This window comes from Polyodon spathula, chromosome 6, assembly GCF_017654505.1.
Source record: "Polyodon spathula isolate WHYD16114869_AA chromosome 6, ASM1765450v1, whole genome shotgun sequence".
Taxonomy (NCBI): domain Eukaryota; kingdom Metazoa; phylum Chordata; class Actinopteri; order Acipenseriformes; family Polyodontidae; genus Polyodon; species Polyodon spathula.
The window spans coordinates 4742014-4769443 of record NC_054539.1 but is presented as its reverse complement, the minus strand read 5'-3'; the positions used below and the strand labels follow the sequence as shown (position 1 = coordinate 4769443).

The 27430-nt window shown below is 35.7% G+C and overlaps 1 protein-coding gene across 1 annotated transcript in view; it reads right to left on the bottom strand.

Moving 5' to 3' along the window:
- LOC121316712 (SPARC-related modular calcium-binding protein 2-like) overlaps positions 1-26733 on the bottom strand; it is a 54987-nt gene extending 28254 nt beyond the window's left edge. The window contains exons 1-5 of the mRNA XM_041251811.1: positions 26145-26733; positions 16751-16916; positions 6007-6113; positions 5401-5500; positions 1263-1307 (exon numbers count right to left, since the gene is read on the bottom strand). Coding sequence (XP_041107745.1) covers positions 1263-1307; positions 5401-5500; positions 6007-6113; positions 16751-16916; positions 26145-26222 — 496 coding nt within the window. The 5' untranslated portion in view covers positions 26223-26733. The remainder of the gene's footprint in view (positions 1-1262; positions 1308-5400; positions 5501-6006; positions 6114-16750; positions 16917-26144) is intronic.
- Positions 26734-27430: the final 697 nt, after the last annotated feature.

Sequence of the window (27430 nt, the reverse complement as noted above, 5' to 3'; positions counted from 1 at the left end):
AGGGCGGCGCCAAATTGAAGTAATACGGTAATTAACTTCCGCTAGGAGTAAAATGTTGGCTGCAATCTGAAATGTTCAAACAAAATGTTGTCCCCAGGAAGCACCTATAGTAAAAAAAAAACAGCATTCCCCTCAGTCACAGGAATCTCGTTCAGACATAAAAAGACACCAAGAAACAGACCAGTTCTTAAGGAATATCTTCAGGAAATAAAGATAAAGTTTAATTATCTGAAGAGAAGGCATCCTGCACATGGCCAACAAATTTGTAAATTTACAAGAAAAAAAAAGAGAATGCCATGAAAATGCCCATTTACATAATATCAAAATACCTGAATTAAAGCAAAAGATAAATCTACTTAATTGAATATTTTAGCTGTTGCTATGTTCAGCAACATATAATATCTGGTAACTATGGACAGAATTCAATAAGTGAAGAAGAATGCTGACTGCAAAACCATGTTTAAATGGAATGCGATCAAGAAATACAATATTACCCATTCTCTTGTTTTCTTTTTTTTTTTTACTTTGCCCAAGTTCAGGACTATTGGCGACATATGGATACCAACCTGCAATACTGAAAAGTCACTCATGTGACTTGTCTTAACTCCATAGCAATTGAGGCATCATGCAACAAAACAAACCAACAAGTAAACATAGACACTAGTCATGAAAACATACTGCCAGGTATTGAAATGTTTCTATGCACACAATTTTATTAAATTCTAAAAAAACATTATTTTTGAAACATTGACAATACATTGTTAATTTACTAATGAACAGGCTATAGAGATTACAATAAAACATACTACCATGCTGTGTTGTAAATATTAACAGAATATAATTCTCAGCACAATCACCATGGTTTACTTTCATATTCTTGATAATATTTGATCTGTTTTGATATGTGATTTTCATTTCAAAATGGGTGACACTTAATGTCATGGCTTTAGTTTAGGGATCAATGGTTGTACACAAACTATACATGTCTTATGAATTTTGCTACACAGGATTTATAATCATTAAAATAATTTTATTTTTAACAAATGTTCCTTGTAACTACCAGATCCAAGCAGAGACTTGAGTACTTTAAAAGCACAACACTGACAGTTATGAACATCTGTGGTCTGCAATCCCCACAATAACACCTAACACACATTACAATTAATTAACTCTGTACTGTAACTATTGACAATATAAAAGGTCCAAACAGAGGTTCCTGCATTAAAAAAAAAGAAAATAATGTGCATGTTTTAGATATTTACCTGTTTTTCCAGCTTCTCTGCGGGGTAACTTTTCAGGTATTGCCCCTGAAGGAAAAAAAAAAAAAGGAAAAGAATTGAGAACTGTATAGGAACAGAAACTACTACAGACATCAGTCAGTTACAGAAAGAGAAAAATAAAGAGTCACGCAGGGCCAGAAATTAACTTACATTTCGCTAGTATTTTTCTTTATTACAGCAGTGAATAAGCCAGGATCCACTGTTGTGTAATGTGTAATACCTACTCCAAGACTAGTGAATAAGGGAATCCACAGCAAACAGCAATGCTGTACATGACAAGCATGTGCACAGACCTGCAGGAGTGTGCTGTTAAAGCTGGGCTTTTTCTGGGCAACTCTCAACCTTAAAAGCAAAGTTATAAATAATGTTGTTAGTTAGTTTAGCTTCATGTTGCAGAATGCAAACACGAGACATGTGCTGGTCTAACACAAGCCTGAAATGTTCATATTTACCAAAAGTTAGATGGTCTGCTAACACTTTACATTAAGCGTCTCTTAATTTGTGTATATTTACATAGTAGTTACTTAGTAAATACATGCTTACTTACACATAATTACAATGTTATTATGTATAGTTACAATGTACTTAATGTGTAACTATATGTAAGTATACAATTGTATCAGATGTATTTTTTGTCAATATACTGTAGTCTATAGTTTCCATTTAGTCCTACGCAGCAGAGCAAATACATTCACCCCTCACTTCTGTATGTATCCTCATTTGCACATTGTAAAGTTGTACTAACCCAAACAATAAAATAAAATAAATTGACACCCTCAATTAATTTTTTTTTTAAATCTGTACTGTAGGAGAGTTTAAGCAGTTACTATAATATTTTTCAATATTTTGTTCCCGTAAGTTTATGTAACTAGAAATACATTTTGATTTATAGCAGGCCTGTGATCTTCCAAAATCAATGTAATCATTTTCTCTGGTTTATATTTGAAAAATACCTCAACATGTTTCTGGACCACCTTTTAAACAGATGTTATTCTCTAAGTTGTTGTATGCAGGGGTGCCGCCACCAAGAGGGCCAGGGGGGCCATGGCCCCTCCACTTTTTCATCAGAGGGAGGGGGGCTCCCTTACTTTTACTCTGAAAAAATAAATCCGCCATTTTTTTTTTTAATGTCCTCCGTGTGCTGATGTGGCGCTGTTGTATATTAATGTGTTTTTTTTTTTTCTTAAACGGTGGTTAATTTAGATTAGAACACACTTTCTATGGTTATAGGAAAGGAAAACAGAAGGGAACATAACAGTTTCTTAGCTGGATTTGGCCAGATTGAATTGGCATTACAGATCTGCATGACAGAAAGTGGATACTCACCAGAGGGTATTTAATCAGGTACATTTTTTTCTGTAGACCTTACAGTTCTATAATTAAAATAATTGATATCATTGTGAGAAGTAAATACTAATCGATTTAGATTTAAACAATGAGAGAAAATAACATGTAAGGGTTTGCATGACCACGTTTGTTGTATTGTTAAGAAACACGATTGTGGTAATCTGTTTATTTAGAAAAGTGCCTGCAGTTTTGTATAAAATAAAACTAATGAAACTGCACTTTTTTTTTTCAAAATAACCTACTTTAGTAAGCTATATAAAAAGTTTTTCAACATTTATTTCTGTCCACTCTACTTCCTTTAAAGCTGTAATCAGCATTGTTAAATCATCTCTATTTCTTAATTACATTATGGATATCTTGCAAATGATATCTAGCTGTACATTCAAAAAATAAATCCGGTTTACTATGTTTGCAGAGCATTGATTAGAAGTTAAACTGTATCAATACAGAGGTAAAATAACCCTGTTAGTGCTTTTGTATGACTTGGAAAAGACAATCACATATGAAAGTGACAGTAAAATACACGCGCACATTGTAGCATTCATTTGAGGATGATGTTTTTAGGTCGTCACAAGTGTCCTGTTTTACCTGTTTTACTCTGAAAAATAAATAAATAAATAATCAGTGCGTGTAAAATAAACAGCGCGTGTGGTGATTGTCTTGTTTGACTTATGGTGTTATGGGTTATTATTGCCTATTTGTATAGCCTAAATGTACACTGGGCACTTTGTACTAATTCAGATTATTTATTTGTCCCTGAGTTAAGTCTGTTATATAGGTGTCTGAACTTTACCAATTATCTCAGCATGTTGATTGTTAATTTAATAGTGTATTTAACTGCACTGTGATCAACGTCTTTTGTCTCTGATGAAGGTCGCATGTACGGCCGAAACGTCAAGATGTTTTTATTTTGAATGCAGATAGAATAAAGTATCTGTTTTAATTCAATGAGTGAGTGGTGCTCTATTCTTATTTCTTTATTGTTGTTATTTTTGCCTGCACCTCGTCTCTGATTTGATTAGTTGAGCACAATCCTTTACATGCATACACTGGTTAGAAATGCAGCTCAACTTATATTTATTCACTTAATCAAAAACAAAAAGATGCCATGAAAATATCCAGTTACAAAATTCAGTCAAACTTGAATTTGTTACTAAACAAGATGATACAGTAATCAATTCAAAATACCACATAATACACCCACAACCAATGCAGATTAAAATAAACAAACAGAGCAAGATAAACACAAATTACAAAGGGTGTTCGTCATGAAGGTCTCCAGAGGTCATGTCTGATCTAATAGCACAAGGTGACAAGGTGAATTCCTACTTCACATTTAGAAAGCCCACAACTCCTTGGAAGTTCAGAACATTGTTGTCATTGCTGCTGTAGTCTTTGCTGTAGTAGTGCTTTTCAGCTAAAATATTTACTTTCAAGGATTTGATCAAGTGAGCTATGGTGGAGGACCTGAGGTAACGCGAAGCTGCCAAATAGAGAGAAGGAGCAGAGACATCACAGAGGCTGTTTTGTAACTAACCGTGATAGGTGCTGTATTTGAACAATAATTTAGAAGTACATTTAGTACAATAAAAACAATATAACAATAAAAACAGCAAGAAAAAACAACATTTTAAAATTAAAGCAAATAAAAGCAACAGATGACTAATAATACTAATAACTTAAGCTAGCAATGTTATTTAGGATTCAACCTTTTTTTTTTAAGCATCAGAATAATATTGGATTTAATGTAGCATCAAGTCTGTTCTGCACACAATTCACTATCCTATTGTTGTCTTCAGATATAAAAAAAAAAAAACCCAGACACTTCCATTTAGAGACGTATTTACTGCATTTTAGTTGCACGTTGCACAGCACTGGGAAAATGAGTTTCTCAGTGTTTTTGTGTCATTAGTAAACATGCCTGACCAAACATTACATTCTGTGATGGAAAAAATTCAAGCATAAATATCAGTGTACATTATTGACTAAAATAACAAAAAAACTGCCAATAGCCGATTGTGGTTTTTTCCCTTATATTGCTGCCATGCCGATAGGCTGCCGATTATCGGTGCACCCCTTATATATATATATATATATATGTATAAATTACCCGACCCGACCCGGGTCTCTTTTTACTACCTGGGTATCAATTATTAATTTGAGAATTTAAAGAAAATGTAAAAAATATGACAATACAGTTGTAATTGTGGGTCGCTGGCTGGCGTAATAAAGACAATGTTAAAACAAGCTTTGCATTGAGCCTTTTCTTAACTGACAAGATATCAAGGTTTTACAAAAAACAACAACAGCAGCAAGTACCCCTCATTAATAATGATTGTAGCGACTATTCTTCTAAGAAACTAAATTGGAAAGAAAACAACCTCCTGTTGGGATTATGTCACTGATAACTCAGTGATCCATTAATAATAATAATAATAATAATAATAATAATAATAATAATAAACTCACACTGTGTGAAGGTTATACCAATTACGAAATGCTTTATCTAGTCTATTGCTCAAGAATGGTTTTTCTTACCCAAAAGATCAACGGAATTTGCCTTTATTTAAAAATAAAGAAACAAATATGTCAGTAGACTCGAGCATCGGGTCTTTTTGTTTGACTCTGATTTTAACCCATGGGTACCCAAGGTTCTAAAAGATGGTCACGGCTCGAGCTCTAATATATATATATATATATATATATATATATATATATATATATATATATCTATATTTGTACATAGCAGGGTGGTTGTAAAGGGTCTCCCTACCTGGGCATCGAGGTGTTTTATTGGCTACTGCTGTGCCGCTGATGGGTCTTCCATTGGGAGTGACGCACCAGCAGTAACCAGTGTAACTGTGGCACTGAACCTGGAAAAGGAACATATTTCAAAATGAAAATGCATTGCATGCACACCAAGTACATTTAAAGTGTTTTCTAAAGCTTTTTAAATGGACAACAGTTACATATGAAACAAAGATGTGTCGAACACCCTACATTGAATTTGGGTAGCTTTAGCTAATTTGGGGACCATGGCTGGTGGGATAGTGAGTATACATGTATAGTCCAGTGCAGTACTTGCTTCCTTGATTCAGATCATATAGTTGTGAAGCTGACCTAGTATCTTCAATTACACATGACACATGAGACATGCCATTACAACCACCAAGCAGCATCTTAATTGAATATCTGCTCTGACAAGATGTTCCTTTACTCTAAACACAACAAAACACACCCTATTTGAAATGGTTTAAGCGGGAGCAAAAGAGTTCTTTTGGCATGCATTCTCACTTGGGTCACTGCAGTGTAGTTCAGAACTTTTATGTTCTTTAAAGAAGTCATCTTCCATCAAATAATGAATATGTACTGCAGATACCTGACTGTATGTGCCATCTTCATTGCACTCGGGGACGAACACTTGTGGGAAGACTTTCCTTGCCTGCTGTTGGGTGTACTTCCTCTCTGCCACACATCTGGAAACCTCTAAAAGCAAAACAAAATTATAAGACATAGCTCAGGTTACTATTCTAAGAGCAACTTGGAACAATCCAAAATGTTTCAGAAGTGGTTATATTATCCATTGTCTGGGAAAATATCCAAACACCCTGTTCTTATTTGTGCAGCAGACTTAAAAGCAGTATGCTGTTAACTGCTTAGTGATTAAACAATTAAGAGACACACACACACACACACACACACACACACACACACACACACACACACACACACACACACACAAATTCCATTCTGTGTGTTGCATCAGCCAAAGAGGCAGATGTGTACAAAAGGTAAATGAATATATAACATGGCAATACATTTAAACTGTTGTTGGAGTAACTGCTCTATATTAGAAACCTTGGTAATAGATGGATGTTTGATATTAATAAACAAACCAGCAGCAATCTCCACAGCAGCTCAGGATTACTGAAGGGCAATGGGAATCCTCTGATCCCACGCCCAAGTCAATTGCCTCTTTACACCCAGGAACTGCAGCAGATATCAGCAAGCGACTGTCCACTGGAGGATAAAGGCCAGCCCTGCAAGTGTCTGCTTTGAGCTCTCCGGGTGCCTTTCCAGTAGGGGCTGCCGTAACACATTTTGGGACAATATTTCCTCCCTAACCCAGAGGAGCACCAGATGCAATGCAACACTTTATGAAATCCCAATGCAAAATCTGCAAATTTGCTCAGCCAGGATACAAATCTGCACTATCTGACTGTATGACCACACCAGCGTGTCTATAGCAGGTGAGCCACTAGTTATTGCTCAGTTATTGACCCCCTCTCTTGTATGTTTAACACAAACAAACAACCAATGGATTTGTTTTCCATTTATGTCCTCCATCATGTGCACGGTAACAATTTCTTCTGAAACAACTTTCCTTATTCCCACAAGCAAACAGCCATGTCCTTTGTGCTTGCTGAAACAGTCAAATAAGACTGGACGGCTACAAAGTAGCATTCATTTTTTTCTTAAATTGCACTGCATTTGCATATCATTTGGTCTGGATTTAGACCACAAAAAGCTGGAAAAATACTACTCAGGATTTTACCACTTTCAGTATAAACATAGTTCAAGAGTCCATTTCCATGTTACATTCTGCTACAGTAACTGTATTTAATGAATCTGCTACTTAAAACAAAATGATGTGACATGTATTTCTGGACTGAATAGCGAAACATCACTTGGGGTTGGTGCATCAAATTTTCTAGTTTAATATGTTTTCTAAATTCAGTCAGGAAACTATGCGATAGGTTATTTATTAAAACGTAAACTAGACAACATGACCATATGCATTCTACACATTATTCTTTGGCTTTTTTCCTTGCCTTTCGAGGTACCCTTGTAAAGAGGCTGACCATAGGGAAGCCAAGGGCAAGGGGCAGGATAGCTGTCCTCCCTGTACAAGCAAGCAAGATTCCTGCTAATAGCATCACTAACGGGTTGAAAAGCCAAAAGGCAGGTGGGGACTGGAGAGGCAAGATCTGATGCACAGTAGGGACAAATGGATTGAGGTAAGCTATAAATAATTTCTTGCCAATCTTTGCACATATTATTTATCAAAGAACTAATAAGACGCTAGCTATTCGAGTGACGATTTAATCTGGTGTTGGAAGAGTCTAAAATATGCTTCATGTTTACATGATTTGATCTACAGCTATGGCCAAATGTTTTGCATTACTTAGAATTGTAGGATTCAGACATCATTTTAAAAATAAACTATATGAGCATAATTTAAATCTTTTATTTGACTAAATACTAAATGGTATTGCAAAACTCTACCGGAAGTCATAATAGTAGTACATTTCGAAATGTCACATTTTTAAAATTTTTGTCAGTTTTTTGTTAAGTATATGGAAAACTACAAAGCAATATGTAAGTCAATATGCTAACGTAACATTATTGAGCAGGTTTCATTCGACTTTATGAAGCAAAATGTTTTCATTCTATAAGGTGATGCAAACTTTCAGCCATAGCTGTAAGCTTAAAGTGAGTTTCCTGCCAGTTTCCTGCATAATTTACTGATATATGCTGGCAGAAGCAAGCTTCTCACTTTGGGGCAGATTTCCACTTTAATGTGGTAGCAGAGGCAGGGCTGGATTAATGCACAGGCAGACTAGATATGTGCCTAAGGCCCGAACTCAAGAGGGGGCCCAAAACTGTTATGTGTCTTTTTTTTTACATATACAGATTTGACTGGAAAAACATCACTCAGTGACATACGAACCAAGGCTTGTATCTCAAAATCAAATTGTTCTGACAGGTGTTATGTGGATTTCTGTACTCTGTATTTTTGTATAGAATCCTGTATCACCACATTATTCCATGCTTGTGCAGATGCAGTTTTTAAAAGATCGCTGGATGCGCATGCATGATATTTCTATGCCCGAGCTCCATTGTGTTCTCTATTGAGTTCTGCTGTAGCTTGCAACAAATATTGTAAACAAGACAAAACTAATTATGTGTCAAAATAAAATAGCACATTTAACTACACTGATTTTCTAGATATACAGTACGTTCAGCATCCTGTGTTGCTCAATACATGAAACCCTTTATTAAAGTAATCATATACAACTCTTTTTTTTCTTTTAAAACATATTTTCATTGTATTACATGTAAATATGTCCAGCGATCTTTGAAGACATGCAGCTGTGTCGACGTACAGAATTCTATAGGGTACAGAATCCACCATATGTGACACCAAAACTTACTTGAATGCCAAAACATTGGTGATTCCTCTGCTCTTGAGAAAAGGACATTTTTTAATAAAGAAAGTCAAAACCCACCCGATCAATAAAAAAAAAAACAAGGAAACATTGACGGTTTTGCATGCAGTAAACTGTAACGTATTTGATTACACAACAATGCACAGGGATGGACTATTTGAAGCTACCCTTAGTGAAAAACAGTTGTTCATAATAACTTAAAACTGAGAATTATACCTGTTGTAAAAGGGTGGCGGGCTAGTGTTAAAGGATATAGGCGTGTGTATGAATGTGTCTATGGCTGTTTGTTCCAGGTTAGGGGGCCTGCAAGTGTATGCTTGCCTAGGGCCCAGTGATGGGTTAATCCAACCCTCACCAGCGGAGTACTTTTGACTAAAATGATTAATAAAGTTGTTTCTCTTTAAATGAGATTCGTGATCTGTGTCATTTAACATGATTGAATTGGGTTTGTTGTTTTAACTAGCAGCAGTGAAGCTTTATAGATCTATACCTCATGTAAATTAAGTAAAGGGTTAATCTAGGGTCCTCTGTCAAAAGAGAAAACCAGATTCTTTCTAATTTTTAAATCACTTTGTGGGATATTTAGAACAGTATTTTCTTTCATAGTTCCTATCTTGAATTTCAGGCAAACTTGACTTCAGTATACACTATGGGTCTGGTTTTACCCTGTGGGCAAATTGTGCCTGCAATTAACCCATAAGAGGTAAATATAGGCCAAGGGCTTTTTTATTGCAAAGCTGGGCTTCAAGCTTAAGTGGGAAGTACAAGTGTCCACTTCCTTCAGAATCCTTAAGCATCAGTGGAAAAAGTTACAAAAAGTTGAATCATCTGACATATAGCTGTGCAGCTTCTGGGATCAGCTGGCTACAAAACAAACCTTCTGTGTGCTTTCAACCACCAGAACGGTTGCAACTAATTTTACTTAGGGCTTGCAAAACCCCCATTTTTTTCCGAGAACATTTGTGTGCACTCAAAACAAGTTATTGGATTAGCAGTCTCCAACAGACAAAAAAACTTGTCCGGAATCTTACCCGGAATCTTCCGAACTAGTAAGCACAAGTGTCAGCTGATACAAGGCTGTTTAAAATGTTTACACTCCCTCTATGTACTAGGCGCTGTGACTGGGACACAATGTTTATTTATCTATTGATGTTTTTAGGGATTGACACCCGAGGTTCTTATGTCATACTTTAAAATCAGTCAAGACCATTTAGTATTCTATAAGGGAGATCCTCGTGGAGGGAATCCAAAAAAATAAAACACTTTCAAAATGAAATTATTACTCATGAAGCCAATCCAAAACAGGTATTTACAGAATTCTAAGCACAGATAATTGTCTCCCTTTCATCTTTTTAAAGTGTTACTGAATATGCTGTAGGGTTGCAAACACACCATGTTACTTACCCTTGATTCCTGCTTTGTTGTGGAGTCGGGAACCAATTAAATGTTTATAATGAACAGGTTGGGTTCAATCACAGATTCAGAAGATATTTTGACAGGAAGACCCGATGCATAACCAACGTAAAAAAAAACAAAAAAAAACAAAAAAAAAAAACTACTCACAACTGATTTATGACTGGGGATATGTTAATACAAATATCAAAACACTCATGATTGTGTTGAAACATATATTGCAGAAATATGTACAACAAAGCTGAAAACTGGGGGAATGCATTGTGTTTTAAACTCTACAGCCAATGGAGGATCCAAACACTGCCACTGTTTAAATATTAAACTAGGCACTGTACCTACTTTTAAAGCCAAAATGATACTACTCACACACACTTTTATAGATGTTGGTTTTTAAAAAGTCCCCTCATTTGATTGTTATCTGTTCCCGTTTAGATCAATTGAATAGACCTATCCAGGACCCTGAGGGATTCATGGAATCAAAGCCCATCCCTGATGTTTTTGCCTTTTTGCAGGCCTTTTCAGTGAATATCGACAGGTTAAAAAGTTAACTTGCTCTGACTGCTCTGACTGAACAACCAAAGCTAAAGTTTCTAACTTTCTTTTTACAGCCTGAAGGCACTGATCACACCTTGAGCAATGAACCACATTAAATAATAAATGTTTCTGAAAGCATGAAAATAAATGTAAAAACGTAGAAAGAGATTTTTCTTTGCACAGAACAGTATTAAGTCCTTCGCAGTTACTGATCAAGTTCCTTTGTGTGCTATCAACAGAGTAGCTTTCATGTGGGATTCTTGTCAAATTTGAATGTGTTTCTGTGCCTGACTTTGACAGTGACAGAAGATAGTGCCTTTGTTATGTCTACAATCTTCTATAACACTGGCATTTTACACAACACCCAAGTGTCTTTAAGACACACAGAGACAAAAAATCATTCAGCTGAACACAAGCAGATCATGGTTTTCAACAGAAAAGACAGCTTTATGAAGGCTTTCTGGAGTTCTGTTACAGTATAAACATTTATGTACCGGATTCTGCAAAGTCCGTGTCCCATTTTAATGCTATAATGCTACTTTGGATGCTATGGAAACTTATTATTTAGTGTTGTGATTTCACAGTAAACACTCCAATGTTTTTACTTAAAGAAATAATGTAAAGCAACTTGTTTTAGTGGACTGAACATCTAATATACTTTTTTATATATTTTATGCATATATATTGTTGCAGCATTTATTGTTGCGTTGTTCATCTACAAATGTGGATTTTCATGATGTGCTTTTGCACTGCACACTGTAGCTTTAAAGTTTAATGTTTGTTTATGAAAATATTTAAAATGACGAAATAGTGGACACACACACACACGCACACACACACACACACACACACACACACACACACACACACACACACACACACTCATACATACACTATTGCTTTAATGACAACTTTGCGCCCCCTTGGTAATTTCAAAACTGAGAAAACATCATAATCTTGAGAACATGTCATAACACTGGGCACAGGCCGATAGCATTGAGTTTGTACAATGTGTGTGTGTGTGTGTGTGTGTGTGTGTGTGTGTGTGTGTGTCCATAATTGTGTGTGAGTGGGAGTCTTCAAGTATTATGTTCATAAAATTTGAACCTGAGCAAGATCATTAAAGATGCAAAGAAATGACTAGATTACCCCAATCTGCATGAGTATTCTTGATTTAACCCCAAATATAAAAATGCAACATTTCTCAAACCATTCTAAAAGCCATATAAACATACAAAAAACTGCATTGGTATTTTCAGTAGATGCATTCTGTATGTGAATGAGTAATTTAATTTAACATTTTATAGTTTTGCCACTGAGACTCAAAGAGAACATGCCTTTTATATATGGTTCTAACAACCACATAACCACAATCACATAATCATAACATTAGATAACCTTAACAGTTTCTACATCCTTTGTCATTACCGCTTATAGCTCATTTACAGTCATACATTTAGTAAATACTTGTAGGAGGCAAAACAGATGAGAGCCTTAAAAAAAACCAAAAAACCTCAGCATGAAAAAGTATTAAAACCACATGGAATACCTCCCTAAGCTAAAAAAAAAAAAAAAAAAAAAAACGACACCCTATTTCACTCATTCTATTTTATATAATACGGAATTGAGAAGAAATAAAACACATTGTGGAATTTTGTCTCTGGTATCCTATGGTTAAGATTAAACAGAAACGGCTCTTGATTGGGAATAACACAAAGAATTATCTTTGGCAACTGAAATATGAAATAGATTAAACCAAATTGTGTAAATTCTGGTTTGGTCTAACCCTGGTTTTGGTTTTAAATTCCAAAATGCTATTGATAGGAAATAAACGTAATTGTCCTCTTGCAAGAGTATTTCGGGTTGTTTACTGGAGGATGTTCAAACAGCACTGAAACCTGCAAATTAATTCCTTTTCATATCTATTTCAAATCTCCACAACACGAATGGTATCCATGATGTGTAAACCTTTTCCAGTCCATTCAAAGAGTAGTTAATGTGGTTCTCAATTTGAACTTAAATTCAGGTGCTTTCCAGACATTGATTAAACTGTATTATTGGCTACTGTCCTGTGAGAACATAATACCAAAAACCTCCAAAAGCTTGCATGTGTTATAAAGGGCTTTGAGCACCATTTATTAACACTAGCACTGCCATAGCCGCTTTTTGAATGGCTTTTGCAATTCAAATTTAAATATCTCCATGTTTGTGAATATCTCGTGCATGTCTGTTCTTAAGTGTTAATAAATATTTGAATGAAATACCCATACAGTGTTTCAGCTGCAGAATCGTAAAAATGAATAAGTTATAAGCACTTGCTTCTGCAACCGCCAGACCCTCAGTTTATGCAGCATATTGAAACCAATACAATATAGCTGACAATTCAGTCTGGGCTTTGTAATAAAATCAGTCACTGTGAAAGAATGTATTATATACTCCTGTCGAGTGCTGAAACACTTATGAAAGTCATTCAACACATTATTATTATTATTATTATTATTATTATTATTATTATTATTATTATTATTATTGTTATTATTTTATTAGCAGTTGTCACAAAATATACACATTGAATCACAATACAGTGTGATATAGCTACACTACTTTTTTCTCGTTTGCCTGTCCTCTGAATAGAGTTACCACCAACAGCTCAAGCCGTGCGAGCCCCCCTGCACTCCACTATACTCCTCAGGCAGAACAACTGTGCCACCCTGAGTGTGTACAGGTGTAAAGATTTTCTATATTCTTATATTCTTTTCTTATTCTAAGCTCTCTGCACAAATCAGTGACCATCGGGACTGATGCTAAACAAAAGCCAAAGACTGTTGCATTTTACAATGCAGCTAAGTACGGTATGGATATACTGGATCAAATGAAATGGCTGTATTCTGTCAAAGGTGGTACTCACAGGTGGCCTGTGGCTGTTTTTTATAATGTTTTGGACCTGGCTTTTGTTTTATACAAGGAGTGCACCGGCAACACAAACACTCAGAGGGACTTCATTTTGCAGCTAGCCCTGGAGCTAGGGCAGAAACATTTCAGCCAGCGCTGTGCCCACTGGCACATGGAATAAAAGATGCCAGGTTGCTAAATGCAATAAAGAAATAAAGAGAACTTTTGATGTCTGCGCCCATTGTGAAAAGGCAGTCTGTGTCAAATGCACTGGTTCAGTTGAAAAGTGTGTTTTCTGCATAGATTGTACTGAGGAAGCTGTCATAGAACTAACAGTCTTTGAACTCTGTTTCACTGAAAGCTCTTTCACATTGCATAAGTTAGGTTATTTTTGTTTTATGCTATTTTTATAACTAGTTATTTATGTTTAATAATTTGATATGTGCACAGAAGTTTATTGCATAAAGTCTATTTTATTACAGTTTTTCATGTTTATGTACATGTACTCATTTTGAAAAAAATAAGAAAAAAATCAATTTTCAATGTAAATACAGAGTTTCTGCTTTGAAAATGTTATGTATGATGTTCATAAATAAAAACATTGTATCCGATTGTTTGTTTTTCATATCGAAGCCATGTTAAAATGGAGCCGCACATTCTGCGGGTGCGGCGGTTGTATGTAATCTGAAATCCCGAAGGTTCCAGTGGTAAGAGCTTTACCGCACACCATTGAGATAGCTACCAATATGGTGAAAGCCATGCATTACGACAGACCAAGATTCCTAGATTATCAGCATAGAAACTCTTTTGATCCCAGTTTCAATCTTGTCTATATTTAACAAACAATTGTGTGACCAAATACAACATAATTGATGTCACTATGTCTGAACCCACAGAGCGCTGGTAGCATTCTTTGGCAGGTTCAATCTATGCTTCACATTCTGTTTTAGGGATTCCTTTCTGCCTGCCTGCAGTCATTGCTGTATAGTTGCAGTTTATGTGCCATGGGAATAAATGGAGGAAAATGATTATAGAGGTGCAAATGTTCTGCTCTAGACTTATTCAGGCAGCCATTTAAACATGCCTCAGATTTATATGACAGGCTGTGACAGAAATACAGTGATTCTTGGTAGTAAATCTCCCTCCCACCCTGTGAGAGCACTAAGCAGCGAGAAAAGAGTTATTTGGACGGGCTGGTTTGACAGTTCTTTCCCAGGGACAGGAAGTCGGCCAGTCTGCAAGAAGGCGAGACTCCGTTGCACGAACGTATTGATCAGGAAGAGAAATTACGTGGCAGACGCAGATTGGAGAGGCGTTTGCACTCATTTACCAAGGGGTCAAGCGTGGGATGGAGAAAAATAATCTGTTCCTTCGCATTGGTTTGAATCGAAAGAACCGAGGACTTTAACAAGAGTTAAAAACGTGGAGCAGTTTGTGAGTGTTTTTTGTTTGTTTGTCTGTGTAAACAATTGTCTTGTTTGCTGCACTAGACTGCCAACATGATTCTGGAGCTGTCGCCGAGGGCCAACACTAAAACCGGAACAGCATTGCACTACTGTCCCAAAGCAATAAAGTGTATCACCCACCATGAGCACTACTGTACTCATGGACTGGTGACTGTCTATGTATTATTGTGGGGAAGATACGTCTGATTTATTAAACAATGTTTGTTTATTATTCTTACTGGTCACCAGACCTGGAATTACAAATAAAATACCCCTTTCCAAACCTGATTATAGTCTCTGTTTGTTTAATTCCTGCACTGCATCACCTGTATACACCCAGCTAACTTGTCACACAGGCATAATAAATTTGTACTAAATAGAGTCACCTAAGGTTCCTGTCTGTCATTAGCAGACTATTAAAAGTAGCTTCATGGACTCTGTGGTGGGGAGTGTGTTTTTTTTTTTTTTTTTTTTTTGTCTGCTGGTACTTTAAATCATCAAGATCCACTGTCATCTCAAATGTTCATTAGTTTATTTCAGACCCCACACAGATATGTAATTATCATTTAAACCATCATACTGAAAGGAGGAAGTCTGTGGCTTTGACTGTTTTTTTTTTTGTTTGTTTTTTTTTGTGGAGGAACTGTACTTACCAGACAGCAGTTTATTGGTTAAAACAGAAAGTGGTTATTCCATCCCAGCTTTTTAAGCAAACACCTTTGGGGTGCTGTAAGTACCATTCCCGATGCAGTAGAAGTGCTATAATTGGTTTAATTTGTAATTAATTGCCCATGAAAAATCTATTTCATGGCCATGAGGATGGATGTGTTTTCTGGTTCATGTTTTAGTAAGCTGAAAAAACTTAGACACATTAGTTTAGCCTAAAATTCTTCAGATCACAAATAGAATTAGAAATGCTCAATGATGCCCCTTGAAGGTTATTGCACTGCCTTTACACTTGTTGTGTTACTTTGACGTATGACAATTTTAAAGAATTTGATGCAAAAAGTAACTTTGTGTTGAAAGTGGAACATTAGTGTTGCATCCAACTATTGACAAGACTCAACTTTGCTTTGTCTGTGACAGCTAACAAAATTAAGTATACTCCACTCATGGCTCGAGGCAGATCAAATGGAAACATGTTGACTAGTTTGTATTATGTGTTCTGTCAGCGTGTAAGAGTTCATTGCAAGGTAAATGACAAAACTAAAATAGCGATTAACTGTTCCTAGTTTCCATAGCGTTCAAACCAAATACATGTTGAAGATTAGATTCTTCAAGGAATCTGAAGACACATATTTTTAAGAAGAATTCCAAAGTTTAACATTTGAAATTCGTTTTAACGTTCACTAAAAAAAGTGGGATGGAGGATGGAGTTTGCGCCTTCTTTATGCTTTCCATTTTTATCCAGACTTTTGTCCCTGTAAGTTTGTTTTTCAATTCCATTAAGTTTTACTTTTTTCATTATTAAGTAATTATTTTATAGACGTATTTATATGTTTCCAATGATGATGTATCAGTCCTTAATTGCAAAAAAAACCACTTACCTGGGTAACTGCAACAATTTACAGAGATATGGCAACAACAGTATCTCTCTAGACACTCTTACCTTTGCAGCTGCCTCTGTATGCTATCTCTAGCTGAGGGTCTCTGCACTTGGCTCTTTGAAATTCACACCGAGTCATGAATGTCCTTCCATCCGAGGCGCACAGTGTCTTCTGTGGTGAGCCTGTGCACTCAACATTGCATTCCTTATCTTGGTCAACTCGTAAAAACTGTGAAGGGAGGTGGAGGGGGAGAAATCATTTGTTGAGTTAAGCTGAAAACATAAACAGACCATAATCCTACCATAATCGAACAGTGTTTATTATGATTTGTCACCTGTTAAATGTATACTATGGAATGTTTCATTGCTCTGTTGTTTAATTCTTAACGAAATCAACTGCAATAATATTATAGTGATGGTATAGCTTTAGGAGAAGGCTCTACCTTGCCAGCAACTCACTTGTGTAGGGAAGCAAGCCACATTATGTGTAAAACTTAGTAACTGCTAAGAACCACTGTAATAAATAATTGTCTCAGATGCTTGCTTTTATTATAAATATCAATGGTACTGTTGCAGCAGACATCCCCAGATGGTGATCAGTGTTAACCATATAAAATAGAATTTTGCCAAACAAAAGCTCCAGAAAAGTTTCCTCTCTTTTTTTATAGTCATTGAACATATTTTAATATATGACTCTTACAAAAGATTTATGTTAGTCGCTGGGTCACTTTGAGATGGGCCATTAAGATGTTGTTTTGGAATCAAGAAATATATGAAAACCTATTTGACACGCTTGTGGAATACCACCACATGCTTTTTTTGGATGTATCACACTACCAGGATATAGGCCAAAATATGTTTTCAGTTTTGTAACATGTACTTGCTTTCTGGAAATGTCTTCATCTCAATAAAGATGTCTAAATGACAACTGTTAAATTTGGTATTACAAAATGCATTCCCATGTTGGTCAGTTTCCTAAGCATTCTATTTAATCTAAAACATTTCCAACCACCGTTACAAGACCCGGACATTGTAATCCCTCGTTCCCTTTCATTTGGTAATGTATAATAGCATCAACAGTCACAACATAGCATTACAGCGCCAAAGCATGAATGCTTTTATTCTTTATCTCTGCACCTGGATTGCATTACATCAGACACTTGGTAATGTATATTACCCAATTAAAATGAATAAAATAGGAAAGTCCCTATTTAAATCTCTTAATTATATCTTTACTTCCCTCCCTCTAAATTAGTGGTTTTATTTATTTACAGAGTTGGTTTTTCTATGAGAATAAATTCATAATTGAAACGCAGAGGCTGAAGCAGGACTAACCCTTAACTATGTGTAGCAAGCCCTATTGCACCCCTTTAAGAGACACTTGGTGTTGCCATTTAGGAGACCCCAAAGATTGGCAGTTGTGGAATGATAATACATAAAGTAGATTAATTAAAAATTGCGAATTATAATACATGGACAGGAATACCCCTCATTTTATAGGTAGTGCGCATGGATAATCTTGTCTATCAAACTACAAGTGTAATTTACATGGAGACGCAGAGGACATGCCCCCCCCCCCTTGCTTTTTTAAGAGTACTAAAACTTTAATTTCTCACTCATTTATTCGGATAATCATTATTTAGTACAGAAGTCTCCACTAGTATGTGATGGGAAAGCCAATCAACTGAGGCAGCGTTGTTGGACAAGAAGAAAGCAGAGCCTGATTTTAAAGAACAGTTTCTACAGGTGTTTTTTTCTTTCTTTTCATTGACAAATTTCTCAATCATGATACCATTTCCAATGTCAATGGTCTCTCTCTCTCTCTCTCTCTCTCTCTCTCTCTCTCTCTCTCTCTCTCTCTCTCTCTCTCTCTCTCTCTCATCCGTCTCTCATCTATATATATAAGAGAGGGAGTCTATATCTTATATATATATAGATATATATATATATATATATATAAACATTGGGAATAACTTAGAGGGTCCATTTATTTTTGTTTGTCCATTTATTTTTGTTTGTTTTACTATATGCATCAGCTACAGAAACTGCTCAAACACCCCCCCCCCCCCACACACACATTTTTTAAACCAAGTTATGCCACTGTATCGAACGTTCAAAATAATCTGAAAGCAGTTCTCTGCTCACTATCAGTTTAAAGCTTGAAAAGCTTGAAATTCTGTAATTTCTTAAAATATGTTATTACATTATATGACTTTATCAAACCTATTACATAATAATGAACATTCATTTATGAGTTGACTTGTGAACCGACCTGCAAATTGATGGTTTTTCCCTGGTAAAATATGTTTTGCTGTATAAAATTAGAAAGGCAATTTTATGGATGGAGCCTGACAAAATTTGCTTTCACAGATTAAAAAGCATTGACATCAATAGTGTCAGTTGAGATCTGGAACAAGAGTATACTATCTACACCTGGAGAGGTAGGATTCAAATGGCCTCCAGCTGCTAAATTAGAACCTTCTTCTCAACTTTCATCATAAATCTTTAAAAGGAATAGCCGCTTGGAACATATAAAAGGTACGTGGCCAGCAGGATAATTGGTTTAGTTGAATTGGACTTTAAATTAAAAACACTGATGAAATATATTTTCACACAGTGGAGTTTCTGTGCACGGAAGCACAGTGTTTTGTTTTGGTTCTCATATGATAGACTGAAACAGATTGGTGTAAGAGAACATCCAGTACTGGCAAGTTACAATATTCTTTTATCTACCACCACTCCTAAAAAAAAAAAAAAAAACTGGATCAAACTGTAAAACTTAAAAGGCTGAAATGATTAGTCATTAATATTTTGCAGGTGGTAATGACAAGATTTCAATCTAAGATCAAGCCAAACTGTAGTTGCTAAATGAAGACATGGTCTGGCTGAAGCATGACTCTGTGTTAAGTGTCACATTTTGTTTTAATTCTGCGCAGTTTGGGGACACTGGACACCGATGTCCTCGGAAGTCCAGAGGGCTGCATGGACTCCTCTTCTGCATCTGTGTCCCCTGAGCTCACACCCTTCTTCATTCACAACTCGCTTTGGAAGGAATGAAAGGCCTGTCAGAAATCTGGGGTTCAGCTCAACCTAACTGGGCCAACATCAAGTCAGGCCAAACTCATTCACTTCACCGGCAGCAGAGCCCAGCAAATCCATACGAAGCTGTCTGAAAGTCAGTAGATTGTGTTTTTTAGAGGAGAGAAATAAGGCAAGAGAGAATATATTTGTTATGTGATTATATATATATGTTTTTAAACATGTAAGCACATATCACTATAGAACATGTACTATTCTATCTAAATGTCTAAATAAGGTACTATTCAAAAGAAAACATACAAAAGCGCAATATAGTTGTTTAACACTTGAACTACCGAGCGTACATACACACCTAGAACTACCGCAGCGCTCTTTTATAAATTCTATTAAAGATATTTAGCGTATAAAACTACTGCAGTGTCACACGCTACAAAACTGTTCTGTGTTAAATGTAGTCAAAACAGCGTATTTATTTCGACATACTAAACATAGTGATTACCATTAATTCCAATTTTCCCATAACTTCTTTGTAAATCAGACGTTCCCCCATCTTGCCTGTGATATTTGGAGTGTAAAAACTTTAAATTGCAAAAAAAATTGCGTTTTGATGCTATTGTTTGTTTTCCTTCAGGATATTGTCTGTGACACAGTTTTTGCAGCCTGCTTGTTGCACGTGAGGGAAACCTGTTACAACACAAGCGCTGACACGAGACTTGGGGTGTTGTTGGAAGGGGACTTATGATTGCAAATGCAGGGCTATAAAACAAAGGAGCTCAGAGACGACTTTTAACATGCAGCGGGAGCTTACGACACTCTGTGAAGCAATAGAGATAAGTGCCAGAGATTTGATGTTGACTGTTTTATGCAAGTGTTTTCTGTTTATCCTTTTATTTTGTTCTGTTAACTATTCAAGGGTAATTACCATCTCCAGTCTTGCAATAGCTGGTTTGGTACATTGTTTATTCAGTAATTTTTTTTTTTATACAATATAATCACACCTAAGACTTGCTGTGCAGTCCTGTGTTGTATTGGTCTATTCAACTAGAAAATAAGTATTTTTACAGCTGTTGATAGATAAATCATGTCTGAAAATGTCTCCTGTAGCTATTCAAAACAAGCGTGAAGCTCTCAAGTTCAGCAGACATAGCCAAACCCATTGTTTTTACTATGACAGTCAAAATGACAGCTCAGGCAGTTCTAGGTATAACATATTATATCTTATATATCTTATATATAACGTAAGTTTCTGCAATCCTGTATCTAGTGATGGTTTGAAATGTTTAATATATATTGTAGAGATTCCGATTCCCGCAGGAAGTTGCATCACACAAGGTGACCCAAGACCTCTTGCACTGATATCGCTGTAAAAAAGAGCCGGCTCCTTTGCGAGGAGCGTATATCGGGCTTATGTCTTTGTATGTGATTACATCACCTACCAGCCCTGCTGCTGCCTTCCCCCGTGCATGCTACAATATATTTAGCAAAATCAAAAAAGCACAGATGCCTTGCTGCCAAACCAGTGGAGAAAAATGATGAGTCAAAAAGACCCCTCCGGTAGTTCTAGTGTTAAGAAGACAGGTTTAAAACACAGGGATTTTAGGATAGGTAGACATGAAGACATTTCGCTGATTGTTAAGTGAACCTCTGTTCTAAGCTCCCAACCTTTCTTTTCCCTTTAACGTGTCACTTTACAAACTCTGTTATTTTACTGGTTACTCAAGTTTCAGGATAAATTTGTGGTGATAATTGTACCTTTAATGAGTTTATTCCCAACTGAATCATAACATCTGGATTCAGAATTTACATTTTTTGTTACCATTTTAATTTACTTAAAAGTGGGCTTGTTCAACTCTCAAAACCAACTGTGACTAAGCAACTAATTAGAAGTTGAGACAACCTTTGAATTGGATTTTGAATTGGAGAAATGTCTAAAGAATTATTAAATTTAATTCAGTTAGTGGGTTTGTAGCTCCTAGATTTCACAAAGTAATTCCACTCCACGCTCAATGGAAAAAAGAAATTTCCCTAGAAATACAGCCAGAACCAAGGCAAAACCCAAATTGCTGCACACTGAGGTATTTAGAGACCCACACAACTTGTTGTGCACAAAACAAAGCAATACAATGCTTCCTGTGTTTCAATTGAAACTTGATCCAGACACATGTGCCCTTTTGTCTTTCACATAGCCCTTCTTCCTTCCCTTCGGGAATTCAGCTGAAAACACTCAATAATAGCTGTAAAACAATTCCACATCAGTGCCTACTAACTCTATGAAGGGATGTGGAACCTCCTTCAGGAGATTAATTGTACCGCCCACATATTTAGATAGAATTTTTGAGGCATTAAGAAACTGTAAGGAATTCCTCACTGAAGCTAAGCTGAATTAAGGTCTTCAATTGAAATACTAACAGACAGCAGTTAAAGTGTCTTACCAACATGTGTCGGTATGTATACTGGTAAGACAAAAATGGGTGGTATCACATAGTGGCAAAAGAAAAATAAAATCATAGAGGGGGAAAAAAAGAATATAAATGTTATACTGCTACAAAACCCCCTACCTGCTCTTTAGTCTTGCACAAAATACGGCTTTAGTATCTCTACAATTACATACCACGAGTCTATTTCACCTCAGGTCACTGCCCTTATCCTCCAGAAGCACCTTCCCTGTATCCGTAGATCTTACATATTACTGATGTGTGCTACAGCGGTCTTCCTTTTTCTGGAAGTCATACCAGTCAAATCCTGTTGAATTTCATCTGTGTTTTATTTTTGCTTACTAGTCTTATGTCGTCAAAATGAAAAGAGCTTCACAAACTAATATAAGTTCATTTTTCAGCTGACCAAAGCAATCACAGAGAGACAAATCAGACAGTTTGGACAACACAAAAACATCGGCCCTACACACAAGCCCGAACCAAATCAGCAATTGTTTTATGTTTTCATTGTATAACATTAAAACAATAACAAGTCATTTAAAAAAGCTAAATAATAAAATATTGTAGATGACATTTAAAAATGAAACATGATCTATAATCCTAACAACAAACCTCCCCTCCACCTTCATAGACCTAAGTACTTGGCCCCCATGCCCCTACAAACAGGCTCAGTATTTATAAAGAATGCATGTGGGAATATAATTCTTTATGAATATGGGTCAGTGATGTTTTAGAAATCAGAATCCAGATTTATTTTTAATAATAACTATAGATTCTCTGGGATCCAAAGACCATGTTTTTGCAAACATTTTTGTAAGTAGAAAATAAAGAAAGCATATGGAAATAAAATTAGAAGGACTCTAAAAAGTAGAAATAAAATACACTGAATTTCAGTAGCCAGTCATTTGTCACATCACTTACCACATTGCCTTTAATGAAGTATTGTCCATATCATAAAGCCCCAACACAGTATGGCACAATTGTTAAGCTTCACTCAAGCATCAGTATATTCACAGAGGACCCAGGGATGTGCATAATTAAACAACCGTCTTTCTTATTTCACAGGCCTGTTACTTTCAGACATACTAATCAAAGTCTCTTAAATCAGCTTTTAAGCTTCTGCCATATTGATTAAAGTCTCTCTTTTTTTAATACACACTGTGAACATATTGTGTTGTATTATAAAAATGCAAAGAAAAAGCCACTATGAGTATAGGGCTAGGCATAATGGGGAACCTTTCAATAGCACACCAGTGGAGCTGAAGAGATGGAGCGTGAAATTCTCACCCCATGAATTTCCTGCTGTTGCTGTGTGATTCGTTGGTTTCCAGCTTGATACAAGGAAGACACTGACAGGCCTTAACCGAGCTATTAACTCAATCAAAGGGAGAAGCATAATAAATAATTGTTTTGCATAATAGGACTGAACTTTGAGATTTGTGTGAAGAAAGAACAGGACATTATCGGTCTGGGAGTCTGCTATAAGATCAGAGTCATGTATAGACAGAAATAAATGAGTAAAATACAAAATATAAACAGATTATCAGTAATCAGTGGTTTGTATATGTAATACTATCTTGCCCTATTGTATAGAAAAAAGAATCTCTCTCTCTCTCTCTCTCTCTCTCTCTCTCCTCTCTCTCTCTCTCTCTCTCTCTCTCTCTCTCTCTCTCTCTCTCTATATATATATATATATATATATATATATATATATATATATATATATAGGTTATATAGGTTTATCTAAATAACATCCTATTGGATAACTATGTCCAATGCTTCCTGCATTCCACAGTGTGAATGTGAAAAGCCACCCTGACCTTGAGTTAACAACTTCAGCAACTGGTTCCCCTTTGTGTGTCAAGACTTCTGGATCATCACATAAATAACATCCACAGGTACGGCAGCTGTCACTCTCGCTACTAAATCATCAAAGGTCTGCATAAACTGGATGAATTCCACAAAACAAACTTTACAACTGCTTTCATTCTGAAAATCTCACTGTAGTTTTCCAGTCTGTTTTCAATATTTCAAGTTTAGTATTCTTGAAACTTTTTTTTCTTTTTTGTTGTTGTTTGTTGTTTTTTCTTTTTTGTTGTTTTTTGTTGTTGTACTGCAGCATTACACAGAGTTTCAACTAACCTTAAAATAAAGTACTGTCATACAGAAATGATATTATTCTCTGTATCTGGAAACATATTAGTATGTCTTTTATTTGTTCATTGTGAAAGGAAAAAGCTTAGCTAATTAAAGTCTGGTTATTTAATTCAGTAAACATTTCGCTTGAGCAGAGATGTAGTGATGCATAATGATGCAAGTTTAGTAACATAAAAACAACACAAAACAAAAAACAAAGACATTCTGTCTGACAGGGTTTCAAATATACTTTGGCTGTTAGTGGGGCAGCCATGTGTACAAACAATTTTAAATATATTGATGAATTAAAAGCACAAGAACTGTATGTCTGAAAAAAGAATAATGTCAATTATTTGTTTCTCATTTGGAAATCTTAAAAACTTGGCACATGAGAAAAGGTTAAGTAAAGCTGACCATGGAATCGGTAAACTAATAAAAACAATTATTATTAAAAGAAAAAAGAAAATCAGACTCAGTGTAATATTAATGAAGCTGAAACAGGCGGGCAAAACTGTGCAGTCCACATGATCTTGCCGGAGTGAGACCACACATGACTCTCTGGCTTCCACACCATAATCCTCTAGTTAGTCTATTTTGCTGGTGCATTTAGCACTTGGTAGAATTCTACCTTCAGCAAGCAGTATGGAATGAATAATGTAGTCTGTCACTGCAGCTTAGTGACTGTGGCGATGGCACGGATTGGAGTTTGGAGTTTAGCCTTAGGTACAATTGAACACACTTTGTTTTTGTATCCCTGACATTATACTCTGCTTCATTGTAGGGTTAAATAAACTGTCACAAGCATATGTATTGGGTTTTAGAACATGACGATATTTTATATACCCCAGCCCCACACCAAGCTTTAACTGAAGCATATGATAATATATATATATATATATATATATATATATATATATATATATATATATATATATATATATATATAATATATATATAGATCTAATTATATACATACACCACATATTGATACATATATATCTATATATATATTCATATATATATATATAGATATATATATATGAATATTCCAGGTTCAGTCAGAAATGTATAGGACAATTTCCTCCTTGGAACTTTTATTGATGTTGTTTTCACAACCTAAAGATCTCAGCCATGCAGAATAATAACACTAAGAACCATGGAAGTGTTTTAACTGCCTGTCCCAAAACATCTTGCTATTCCTAACTTCATCTTTTATTTTCAATTCTCTGTATTCCAGAGAATTGGATCATTATCTAAAATGATTAGCATCAAACCATTCTGTGTTGGACAGCTTTAGAAGTCCAAATGAAACTCTACCAAAGCACTGTCTGAATATGTATGATCAATAAAGACAAAACTGTGAATATCATGTGTGTGGGATAGTTTTAAAAAATATCAAAAATAGGGTCGTATATCACATAAAATACATAATATGTTCAATATCCCTAAATCATGATCGAATAATCCTTTCTGACTGACTTTTTCAACTTCAATCTCCCTCCCATTCCGTCTCCTCTTTCTGTTCTACTGAAGAATGTGTCAGCTTTTTAAATGTTTAAGCTCTCCTGCTTTCCAACTGACTTGTTCATTTAGGCACAACATAAATCCCTCACTCTGCCTGCTCCTCTTTCGATGTATCATATATGTGTCAGATTTTAAGAAATGTAATATAAGAAACAAAAAGTAGCAAAAAAAATCAAACAAACAAGTTGTTTAGCCCACAGAATAATGTAAACAGTGTAAATAGTACCCCCCCCCCAATAACAAACCACATTAAAGCAGTTAAACTATACATGAGAAAACACGTATACATGTGTGCAATAATAAATATCAGTATGTTTTCTTACCGTGAGTGCTGAGAATTTCTGTGGATATACTGTGGGGGCATGCTGGATCATTAGCAGGAAAAGACACTGAAGTAGCATCCTGATAGCACTAGAAATGCTAAACTCGTCAGGTTCCTCTCCAGGGTTTTCCCCGATTTAATTTTCTCTGTGAGCTATTCTTTCTCAGAGTCCCTAAATCCTTTGATCCGTTGACTGCCACTTTCTAGTCTACTGGTGGTAGGTAGTTCTCAGAAACTCAAAATAAAATAAGTAGGCTCTGTCCTTCTTGCTCTGCCAAAATCAACTTATTTTTTTTCTTTCTTCCAGCTTCTTCTTTGGCGTGTCACTTCAGAATGCTCCCCCACCCTCTGCTCTTCTGACTTTTCTGAGCTTTTCTGTGACCTTCTTCTTCTTCTTCTTCTTCTTCTTCTTCTTCTTCTTCTTCTTCTTCTTCTTCTTCTTGCTTCTGCTTCTCTCCCACCCCCCTATGTGTCAGTCAGATCTCTTATCAGATACTGGCTCTTCCCTTTCTTCTAGGTAGGTAGGATTTGTAGAGATCTCACATCTGCTGGTAGCCAGCTTAAAGGATTCTTGTGTGTGTGTGTGTATGTGTGTGTCTACTTTGAAATATATATATATATATATATATATATATATATATATATATATATATATATATATATATATATATATATATAAAATATAAAAAATATGTATTTAAAGGAAAATAAAAAGGTAGATAAGAGTTCCACGGCATGCACTTGTGTGAGTGTGTGTTTCTGTGAAAATGAAGTACATGCCACAGAACCTCCAAGCATTGATTGAAGTCTTTCTCTGTTTCACTGCCCCACTCACTCACTCACTCACTCTCTCCAAGCTCTGTCATTCTAGCCAGCCTCCAAAGCATTTCTCCTCCCAGACTTGCTGATACTCTGTTGATTGATTGATTAACCCCTTGACACTAGATTTACTCTCCTAAATTACTATCCCGAAAAAAAAAAAAAAAAAGATGAGAAAGATTTACAGCCCAAGACTGGTCTGCCTTTAAGAAAAAAAGAAAAAGAAAACATAAGAAGAGAAAATATCCACGGGAAAGTTTGCTGCTGTTGTACTACTAGTGACAAGCTAAATGTATTGCTTTGTGTAATAGAGCTGCTATCTGCTATCATGTTATGTAATATCTTATTTGTATGAAATAACAAAGGTGACATTCCTTTAATGAAACTGTATTTATCGAAGTACAGAGAGATGGACACACTTTATTTGCCATTTTTTTGTAATCCCCTTTGAGAGGGAGGCAGTGTAAC